Source organism: Thunnus maccoyii, chromosome 13, assembly GCF_910596095.1.
Source record: "Thunnus maccoyii chromosome 13, fThuMac1.1, whole genome shotgun sequence".
In the NCBI taxonomy this organism is placed as follows: domain Eukaryota; kingdom Metazoa; phylum Chordata; class Actinopteri; order Scombriformes; family Scombridae; genus Thunnus; species Thunnus maccoyii.
The window spans coordinates 2,850,712-2,861,966 of record NC_056545.1 but is presented as its reverse complement, the minus strand read 5'-3'; the positions used below and the strand labels follow the sequence as shown (position 1 = coordinate 2,861,966).

Below are 11,255 nucleotides of genomic sequence, written 5' to 3'. Positions count from 1 at the left end.
AATTTCACTGCGCCGTTGCTCGTACAGGATTGGTTAATAGGTTAGCTAGACTGCGCATGTGCAACACAAACAGCGCTCTAAATTTTGACCGCCTTTTTACACAAAGAGCCACCTCATCTGAAGATAATTCACTGTTTACATTATAATATAATATATTTATTTGATCTTTTCTCGCTTCTCGCTTGAACTGAAAGTTGAACCACAGGAAACATTCAAATCATTTTACACACAGACCAGCGTGTTTACATTTATGTTTAATATACTAATATATGACTCATATGTATATGAACTACAAAGTAAATGCATTAATATTGTACTTTAACACAATTTTGAGGTATTTCATGTTACTACTATGTTCATCATGTGGATATTGTTTTACTCCACATGTAACTCAGTTTATTCACTAACACTAATGAAACACAATTCATACCTGAAAGTTTAACCAGTGGTTCCCCTTATTTGCTTGTGAAAAAGAAGCAGAGATGATCAGAAGCGTAAGTATTTATATACATATATAAAAACTTCTTTGCAAACCCATTTATCATCTCATAACGTCTCAGTTTTATTTTGAGAGGACTTTTTCAGTTTGTCACTTAGAAATAAAGCTTATTAATAGGTAGTAGCTGTGTACAAAGTGTTACCATTACCACACACTAAATTTATGAAATACAATTCATACCTGAAAGTTTAACCAGTGGTTCCTATTATTTGCTTGTGAAGAAGAAAGTGTAAATTATAAGCAAAATCTTTGTAAACTCATTTATTGTCTCCTAACACCTCAGATTTATTTTGAAATTACTTTTTCACAACTTGTCACCTCGAAATAAAATTATAATAGATTAAAATACATATATAATAGAAAGAAATAGACTATAATTTCATACATGAATTCTTTCAAACAGTTTTCCAATGTGGCTGAGAAGACTTATGGGGCGGTAACTAGTGGCATTGTGCGGGTCTTTTCCTGGTTTATGGATCATAGTGACAACAGCAATCTTCCAAGGTGAGGGGAAATGACCAGTTATGAGGCAGGTGGAGAAGAGCTGTCCAAGGTGCTGGAGATAAGCGGTTGGTGCTTGTTTTATCAGTATGGTGTCGACATTGTCCTCCACCGGTGCTTTATTTTTCATCTTTTTCAAGTGCAGTTGTATTTCTTGGATGGTGACTGGCTTTGTGAGGGGATGATGTTCTGTGCTGAGATTGGCTGTATTTGTCTCTTTTGTGTTGTGTTTTGCCATTTCTTTATCAACCAGGTCTTTCCATGTATTGTCAAAGTGTGGGTCATTTGGGCATGAGTGGATGTTTTCAAGATGATTACGGAAGAGTGTGGCTTTTTCTTTGTTGTCACTGATGATTGTGCCTGAGGATTTGATTGGTGGTGTGTTATTGTTTTCTGAATCTCCATTTAGGCTCTTTATTTTTTGCCAGAAGGTCCGGGGATTTGTGTCCTGATTGAGTTTTCTGTAGAATGTGTTCCAGGTTTTCTGCTTGTGAAGGGTAAGTTGTATTTTAATAGTGTTTTGGAGTCTGTTTATTTCTGTTTTGGTTTGGGGTGATCTGAACCTTATGAATTCTCTTCTCAGCTTTCTCTTGTGTCTTATGAGTTGGAGCAGGTGAAGGGGTAATGTCTGTGACAGTGTTTTAGCAGGGTTTTGGGGTATTGTTTCCTCTCTGGCTCGGGTGAGAAGTTGACTTGACAGCACTGCTTGTTGGTCCAGACCTTGGGGGGTGGTTATGAGGGTGGTGTTCTGTAGTTTTTCTTCTATGTATGTTCTGTATATTTCCCACTCTGCTGTTTTGTAGTTGTACTTCTTCCTTGGAGTTGCTTGTAGATGAAAGGAGAATGCTGTGAGGACAGGTAAGTGGTCGCTGGAGAGATGATTTGTGGTGGAGAACTTATGCAGTTTTGAAGCCAGATCAGGGGAGCATATGATCAAGTCCAGAATGTCTGTGCTGTCTGTTTGGGGGGATGTATAGGTGGGTTCATTTGTGTTGATGATTGACAGATTTGTGCTATTCAAGCTCTGTTTGAGTGCTATGCCACTTTGATTTGTTTTTCTGCAGTGGAAGTCTACATGCTTTGCATTGAGATCTCCCATTATGAGGGAGTGGCTGGGGTTGGAGATAGCGTTAAACAGTGCAGCTGAAGGTTTTATTCCAGGGGGACAGTAAATGCTGGTGACTGTAATAGGGTGATGTGAGTGGATTTTCATTTTGGTTGCAATGTATTCATTTCCTTGTAGTTCTTCTGATGAAAGACCGAAATCAATTTCACTGTATTCAATGTTTTTTCTGATCAGGATTGCTACTCCTCCTCCATGTCCTGTCTGCCGTTCTTTTCTAATGATGTTGTAGTCAGGGATCTGAATTCGTGATTTGGTTGATAACAGTGTTTCATTTATGGAAGCCACAGAGACATTCTTCTCGTTTAGCAGTTGGATTAGCTCCTCTTTGCTTCCCCTTATTCCTCTAATATTTATGTGTAGAAAGGTGGTGAGGGCCATTATGAAGAGTGTTAGAAGGAACAAAGAAAATGACTGGAAATAGACATCTGTTGTCTTACAGAGAATGACACACACTTCATATATTGAAGTGTGTGTGTTTCCTGATGGTTTTGAGTACTTCCTCTATTTTCTTGTCGTCCATAGTGAGTTTTTTTAAGTCATCACGCAGATGAGTGAAGTGGGTGCCATCATTAGGGTGCAGGCTTGGGGGGTTAGTGGTAGTGGGTTTTCCGGCTGAGGGTTTGGCAGTTGGTGTCTTTTTGGTTGACGGGGTCATGTATGAAAGGTAGACTGGACAGGTCTTGGAGGCGACCGTGACCGCCATGGACGTGGTTTACGCACTGAAGAAGCAGGGCCGCACCCTGTACGGCTTCGGAGGTTAAACCTGATCCTGATCCACAGAGACCAGAACACAAAGGCTCTTTTAAGAGCCGCCACCTCTTCTAAGAGCTGTCCTGATATTATATAACTAAATTCACAGGCCTAGTGAAATGTGTTCACACCATTAAGAGGCTATTTATAATCATGTAAGGGTTTAATTAGTGTACTAACACTGTACATAATTATAATCTTTTTTCTATTATGTGTATTTTAATCTATTACAACATTATTTGGAGGTGAAAAAGTCCCTTCAAATTAAATCTGAGGTGTTTGGTGACAATAGATGAGTTTACAAAGATTTTGCTTTTATGCTTACACTTTTGATCATCTCTGCCTCATTTTCACAAGCAAATAATAGGAACCACTGGTTAAACTTTCAGGTATGAATTGTATTTCATAAATTTAGTGTGTGGTAATGGTAACACTTTGTACACAGCTACTACCTATTAATAAGCTTTATTTCTAAGTGACAAGCTGAAAAAGTCCTCTCAAAATAAAACTGAGACGTTATGAGATGATAAATGGGTTTGCAAAGAAGTTTTTATATATGTATATAAATACTTACGCTTCTGATCATCTCTGCTTCTTTTTCACAAGCAAATAAGGGGAACCACTGGTTAAACTTTCAGGTATGAATTGTGTTTCATTAGTGTTAGTGAATAAACTGAGTTACATGTGGAGTAAAACAATATCCACATGATGAACATAGTAGTAACATGAAATACCTCAAAATTGTGTTAAAGTACAATATTAATGCATTTACTTTGTAGTTCATATACATATGAGTCATATATTAGTATATTAAACATAAATGTAAACACGCTGGTCTGTGTGTAAAATGATTTGAATGCTTCCTGTGGTTCAACTTTCAGTTCAAGCGAGAAGCGAGAAAAGATCAAATAAATATATTATATTATAATGTAAACAGTGAATTATCTTCAGATGAGGTGGCTCTTTGTGTAAAAAGGCGGCCAAAATTTAGAGCCCTGTTTGTGTTGCACATGCGCAGTCTAGCTAACCTATTAACCAATCCTGTGCGAGCAACGGCGCAGTGAAATTTGCATCAGATGGATATATAGAGGCTGTTTGGCGTTACTAGAATTATTCGTTTGAGGAAATCTAACGACCAACCATGCCTGATCCAGTCAAAGCACCGAAGAAAGGCTCCAAGAAAGCCGTGTCTAAAGCCACCAAGACCGGCAAGAAGAAGAGAAAGACCCGCAAGGAGAGTTACGCCATCTACGTGTACAAGGTGCTGAAGCAGGTCCACCCCGACACCGGCATCTCCTCCAAGGCCATGGGCATCATGAACTCTTTTGTGGGGGACATCTTCGAGCGCATTGCCGGTGAGGCTTCCCGCCTTGCTCACTACAACAAGCGCTCCACCATCACCTCCAGGGAGATCCAGACCGCCGTCCGCCTGTTGCTGCCTGGTGAGCTGGCCAAACACGCCGTGTCTGAGGGCACCAAGGCCGTCACCAAGTACACCAGCTCCAAGTAAACCCGCTGTCTGTACCTACAACTCAAAGGTCCTTTTCAGGACCACCCACACCTTCACCTGAGAGCTTTAATCCTTCATGTGTTTGATCTTCTTCAATGTTAAATATTATAAATATTTAAGTGAATTTTTTTTTTTTTTTTTTTTTTTCGTCCCCTCTTTCTGTCTTAACATGTTATGGTGTATTTTAGACTTCAATAATGTCTAGTGGTTTTATTGGAATGGTAAAACCGTTTTTGTTTTTAAATGTCCTGTAGAATTTATTTAGGCCAGATATTTGGTCATATTTGCACACTTCTGTATGTTAAATCTCCCAATGACCACAGTAACGGGGACCAGTGAAAAGACTAACTGGAGTCCATTCAACTAAATATGGATGCAGTTCATATTTTGGCCACAGGGTGTCGCTGCTGATACACTGTAAAGGTCGCATATAATACTTCAGATGTGCTGCTGACAAGTAATCACAATCAACGTTCATTTTTACAACACAATGAATAAATGACAAATAAATGGAGACTGAACGGCTGTGAGTTTAATTTCTGCCTCAATCTGTAATAATAAATATATCACAGCTGACCTGCAGGGTCAGATCATGTTCAGATTTCATGACAGAGATAGTTAATTAGTTTTAATCTGTTCCTATCAGGCTGAAGTCCAGACAGCAGCATCTATAAAAGTAAAATAGATGGAGGTCTTGAAGCTGTAGAAATTTAAAAACATTGCATCAAGCATCAAAAGAAAGAAGATGTGGGGAAAAAAAAGGGATGTGGGAGAAGCTCTATTCCATATTATAAACTTATGTACAGTGATTTTATGACTAATGTTGTTACCTAAATTGGTTTGATTGGTTCGAAATTTCCAGCAAAATACATATATAATAAACTGCGATAACATGTATGGTGGTGTTTTCCCCTACACAAATTTAAAATATTTTTAGTAAAAGCTTATCAGAAAGTAAACGACATATTATGTGTCTCAGTTGGGAGACAAGCAGTGTGAGCAGTTATCAAGTGGAGCTGTTATGTTAAAACTGAAAAGTTCCTTATTGATAATTGTAATGAGGATGAAACTATTGAACATTTACTCTTAAAATGACAGAGATCCAGAGACATGTGGGGGGGAAATGGCAGGTGTTGGTTTTAATATGAATATAAACTATAATGCAGTGATGTATGGTGTTTTCCTAGATTTGCTAGGTGTGCTGTGGTCCTTCATAAAGCCAATATTACATTGTCATCTTTAAACAAAGTTACTGAACTGAAGACAAAGAACAACTGACATCAGACAAGAGACTCAGTCCTTGGTTACTGATAATGTTGTAATTTATGCATTATTGTTGTTATATAATGATGTGTTACTGTTGATGATGTATTATATTGATGATTAAGATTGATTGTACTATAATTTAGTGAAACCATTTTCTTAACATTTATGTATGGATTTATTTTCCTGTGTTAAAGTATATATCTATTAAGCTGTAAAGACAGCAGAGGAAGCACACCTGAGATCCAAGGAGCCGATGTTCATAAAAAGCAGATAGATTCTGAAGCTCATAAGTTTTATAGTTTATGACGATCAGACTATGAAGTGATTTCAAATAAATGATTTATTTCATATCATTTGACTGACTGATATTCTGGCTGCAGTCTGAAGTTAAATTTATACAGTATATACAGTTAATGACAGTGTTGCTTTTACTGTATGAAATGTTATACAATGATGTTGGTGTAGTTTAAATGTTCTACTCTATTATGAATTCATTCTCATCCACAGTCTACTTTATTATTTTTCCAGAGGTTAACAAAATGTTTAATCTGTATAAATGTGTAAAATGTTGGTCTACAGCTTCTTACACACAAACAGACCTTTTCCCATCATACAAAACTGCTTCTGAATGGATTTACTCAAGATTATACAGTGTTTACATTTGTTTAAGTGTCATCATAGCTCTGTAAAGACTTCAGGTGATTAGACATAAACAACAATAATAAAAGTATTAACAGAAGGACGTGTTGCTCTGTCAGAGAGTTGGTGGCTCTTAAAAGAGCCGTTGTGTTTATGGAGCAGAGGACAGTTTAAGCTCTCTCTCCGCGGATGCGGCGGGCCAGCTGGATGTCTTTGGGCATGATGGTGACCCTCTTGGCGTGGATGGCGCACAGGTTGGTGTCCTCGAACAGGCCGACCAGGTAAGCCTCGCTGGCCTCCTGCAGAGCCAAGACACAAATCATGTTTATTATCTATACAGAATATTGAGTCAGTGTTACACTCAGTTAAATATACTGATTATATTTGAACCGTAATTGATGCTTGTGTTATGAACAATACCAGCAATTAACATTTAAAAGTTAATATTTATGATAAAACAGTGGTTGGTCTATATATTAACCTACATTTGAAACTAATTATTATACTAGTTATTCATTATAATTACTAACGCTCAGGTTGATGGTCAGTGTTACAAGATGTTTATATTATAACTGCATTAATAACATAATGATGGTTGTTGTTTGTGTTGCCAACAGAACAAGGAATAAACATTTAAAAGATAATCTAGTCATTCAGTGTAGAAATCATACTTATAATACAAGAATGGCTGGTATATACATTACACTACATGACATTTAGACACCATTTCAAACTACTTATACTAGTTATTAATTACTGATACTAATAATTATTAATCTGGAGATTTCCCAGCCCCCAAAAAAGCCTCTTTAAGATCCACATTCAGCTCTGAAACTGTGATTCTGATAAAAACTGGTAAAAGGTTTGTTTGACTCAATGACTTGTGACGTAACAGCTGCTCCTCCTTTCTATTCTCATTCATATCATTGTGTAACGTTTCACCTTTTACCACTTATAATAAACACAATAAGAGGAAATATGTTTGATATTTGATACATATTAACTTAGATGTAATAAAAAGGGAACAGCAGTAGTAATAGTAAATCTATCATAATGGTTTTATCATAATATATTTACAGTTTATTGTCATCCTGAGTGATTTTCTGTATTTGCTGCTCAGTTCAGATCATGTTGACACTTAAGACTGGATTTAAAAACTGACATTTAAGATATTCTCTGTTTTCATTATTCTGAGGTCATGTTACATACATTTTACCCCTCTGTGATAAATGTAAATTCAATGATGGTACTTTGTTGCATTTATTTTGGGACTGTCCACTAATTTCTCCATTTTAGTCAATAGTCCATTTTTCTGGGGTTTATCATAAGATCCTCCTGACAGAGACTTGTTAACTCTCCCTTTACACATTCAAACAGTTTTATTGACAGGCAGCGTAATAGCAATAAAACCTTATTCTCACAGACTGCACCGCGCTTTAGAAACTGGCTGCATGAACTTACTTTGGTTACCAACATGGAGAAACTGTGATTTAAAAATGTAAAAAGTCTACATGGATGGGAAGAATCTTGGGGTCCCTTTTCACAACATCTGGACTCAATTTAATATTCCTATGTATTTCTAGATTGGACCCCTTTTTTTTACTTTAATATCCCTGTTTTGTTGAGCTGTAATTGAGTCACTTGTGGTTGATATGTGCTGTTATTTGCTTTTGTGTCCTTGACATGTGGTTAGGATGAACCTTTCTTATTTACCTTACTTAAATTATATTATATTATAATATAATTATTATTCCCCAGCGTTTGTGTAGAGGTTTAAGTTAGGTTTTCATTCCTATGTGGTTTATATGTTGCTTTGTATTATGTGTCAAAATATAGTTAATGAGAAAACACTACATAATTAAAAACATTAAAATCAGGATGCTACTCTTTAGAAAAGTTGTGTGGCTCTTAAAAGAGCCTTTGATCAGGTTCACATGTTCAGACTGATGACAGCTCACTTCTTCTTGGGTGCTGCCTTCTTGGCTTTGGGTTTGGCGGCCTTCTTTGCGGGAGCTTTCTTAGCTGCAGGAGCTTTTTTAACCACCTTCTTGGGGCTCTTGGCAGCCTTCTTGGGGCTCTTGGCTGCTTTCTTGGCCGCTGCAGGCTTCTTGACCTTCTTGGGGGATTTCTTAGCGGCTGCTGTCTTCTTAGCTGCCGCTGTCTTGGGCTTCTTAGCCGCTGCGGGTTTCTTGGCTGCGGGCTTCTTGGCTTTGACGGCGGCTTTCTTCTTCACCACTTTCTTGACCGGCTTGGCGGGTTTGGTCTCCTTGGCGAGCTTGAAGGAGCCGGAGGCCCCTGTCCCTTTAGTCTGGGTCAGAGTACCTTTAGTCACCAGCTTCGTGACCGCAGTGTTGATGCGTTTGTTGGCTTTTACGACATCGACGCCTTTGGTCGCCAGAATCTTCTTGAGTGCCGCCACCGACAGCCCTTTACGCTCCTTGGACTCCGCCACAGCGCCGATGATCAGCTTGTTGAGGCTGGGTCCGTCCTTCTTCGGCCGGGGAGCGCTCTTCTTCTTCGGGGCTTTAGGGGCGGCTTTCGCCGGGGCCGCTGCTGGAGCTTCTTCTGCCATCTTTGCGTGTGGAGTCTGCTGTTTGTCTCGCGGACTGTATGTTCGAGCAGAGGGCACGGGGCGGGACTTATAAAGCACATGAGAACCGTGGAGAAGCAACACTCAGAGCCGCTCTGCCTGCCGCCTCAAATCAGATGAAACTTGTGTTTTCTCCTCCACATTTTGGGGGTAAAACACACAGAAAACCAACGTTTTGAAACACTTTTGTTATCGCAGCAGTGAGGAAACGTTCCTCCCTTCAGACTGAGCTCATTTTTGGCGTCAAGGACTCATTTATTTCTTTCTGAGAGGCTTCAAACCTCGCTGATACACCGTCACTTTGTACGGCGCGCAGCGAGTTTTCTTCACAAATCGTCTCCTAAAACGTCTTAAAGTGGTTTGTATTAAATGTGACAGTGGTGTTCTAGTAAGAAGAGACGTCAGAGGACACAATAAACCCGAAACCAATGTAGTGACGTGATTTATTAGTTTTTAATCAGACATGTTTTCGGTGGAGGTAAACACACGGTTACTGTCGGTGATTCAGAGCGGTTACACAGACTGTCACTGATGGATCCGCTGGAAAAGACTTCCTGTCTCCCCTAAATGTTAGAGTGAACATGAACGGGACTGAAAACAAACTTGTATATAGCAATCATCAGATTTAAGATTGCAATAAAATAACGTGTTTGTCTTCTGTGGTACAGGAAGTTGTGATATCAGATTCGGTTTATGTAGAAACACTGCGGCAGCCAATTGCTGCCCACATGTCAACTTACAATAAAGATTTCTTGTTATTGCAATATATAAGTACAAAATAATAAATAAAGTTTGCCATGGTGTACTTAGATGCATCATTACCAAAAAGTCCTGGCAGTATTTCTATAAGGCCAGAGGCTGCTCTGGAGATTCTGCCTATTGTGACCACAAAGATGAAAGCATGTAATCCTGGACTGACCTCAACTATGGACTTCAGGATCTCCATGTACAGCTGTTTAAGAATCAGATCTTCATCATCATCATCTGTATCCACCACAGTGACATGTCAACCGTCCACTATGGCTGATTCAGAGAAACACTCTCTACTGACTGCATCACAGTCGCAGCCTGGTTTAAACTTTTTAGGTCCCAGGATGGTATATCCTGATAAACCGAGCAGAATGATGGTCCTCCTGTTTTTTGGCCCGCTGTTCCTGGAATGAACAGCTGGAAAGAAGAAAACATAAAGTGATATCAAAAATATGAAAAAAGATAGTTTAATCTGCTACTCTCATCCACACTATTCACAACAACCTGCAACCCTTTGTAGTTAACTAGTATCTCTCTAAATTGCTGAATAAAGTCTTAAAAGTTGTGGAAAATAATTATATCAAAGTCCTCTTCATCCCCCCTTTTGTCCCTGAGCAGGGGATAATTTTGTCAAAATATCAATGGAAAAAAGTAAGGCTAGGCCCTGTTTGACCACCGGTATTGTATTTTTATTTTATCATCTTTATTTATACAGGGTAAGTTGCCGTTTTACAGCATAACCCTGCCTCAAACAAAATCACAAGAACAGACTCATTAAATAATTCAGAAATTTTTCAGTAAGCAGGATCGCACTCTAGAAATTATTCCATAAGGTTGCTGCAAAGGCAGTTTGTCCTGGATCAGTTCTGGTTCTGGTTCTTGGAGCATCAACCAATCACTAGAGCTGGTTAAGTGTGGTCCAGATTGCCAGAGCAGCAGGGATGACATATAAGATGGTCATTTACCAACATGATATTTGTAGATAAATGAGTATCGATGATTATAACGTCTCTCAGACAGGGAAGACCCCCCAACCCAGTGGTGGATGTCATTATCATCAGTAACACACCTACAAGACTCAGCTCTTTTGCAAACACCTCTGTCCCTGATGGACTTTAAAGGAATACTACTCACTTCTATGCACCCTATGCATTAGCTCTATGCGCTGCCTGTTGGCACCTACATGCTGACCTGAACTTAGCTTTATGGCACTTACTCATGTTGTTCTCTCCTGATGAGATCTTTGTTTATGTTGTATTAACTTTCATATGTACATTGCTTTGGAAAATTGTAATAAATTGTAACACCTGATGGCAGAGTAGTAAATGGAGTCTAGTCTAGGGGCCTCAGAGTGGACATAGCAGCATGTTGATAAATGACATAATCCTCATCTGAGAGGAAAACTGCTTCAACGTCCCTCTTTCTACAGCTCAGAGGGAAGCTGGAACCACAGAGACACCTGCAGTTGAAGGTGCTCTTAATTTGATGTAAATATAAGCTCATCCCACTTTTTGACAATGTATTGTATATATAAAAACTGTATTGTAAAGTATGATACCTTGTTGCAGGGTTCTTAGGTGACCTGACTTTGTCAGCAGCTCTTCGACTTGGTCCTGTCCTCCAT

The 11,255-nt window shown here is 38.8% G+C and overlaps 2 protein-coding genes across 2 annotated transcripts; one reads left to right on the top strand and one right to left on the bottom strand.

The window, feature by feature from the left end:
* Positions 1 to 4,000: 4,000 nt before the first annotated feature.
* Positions 4,001 to 4,902, top strand: LOC121910019 (histone H2B 3-like). Its single transcript, XM_042430934.1, has one exon. The coding sequence runs from the start codon at positions 4,018 to 4,020 to the stop codon at positions 4,384 to 4,386; it is 369 nt and encodes a 122-aa protein (XP_042286868.1). The 5' UTR covers positions 4,001 to 4,017; the 3' UTR covers positions 4,387 to 4,902.
* Positions 4,903 to 8,052: 3,150 nt separating this feature from the next.
* Positions 8,053 to 9,116, bottom strand: LOC121910001 (histone H1-like). The gene has a single exon (XM_042430914.1). It carries the CDS (start codon positions 8,861 to 8,863, stop codon positions 8,246 to 8,248), a length of 618 nt encoding a protein of 205 aa, XP_042286848.1. The 5' UTR covers positions 8,864 to 9,116; the 3' UTR covers positions 8,053 to 8,245.
* Positions 9,117 to 11,255: the final 2,139 nt, after the last annotated feature.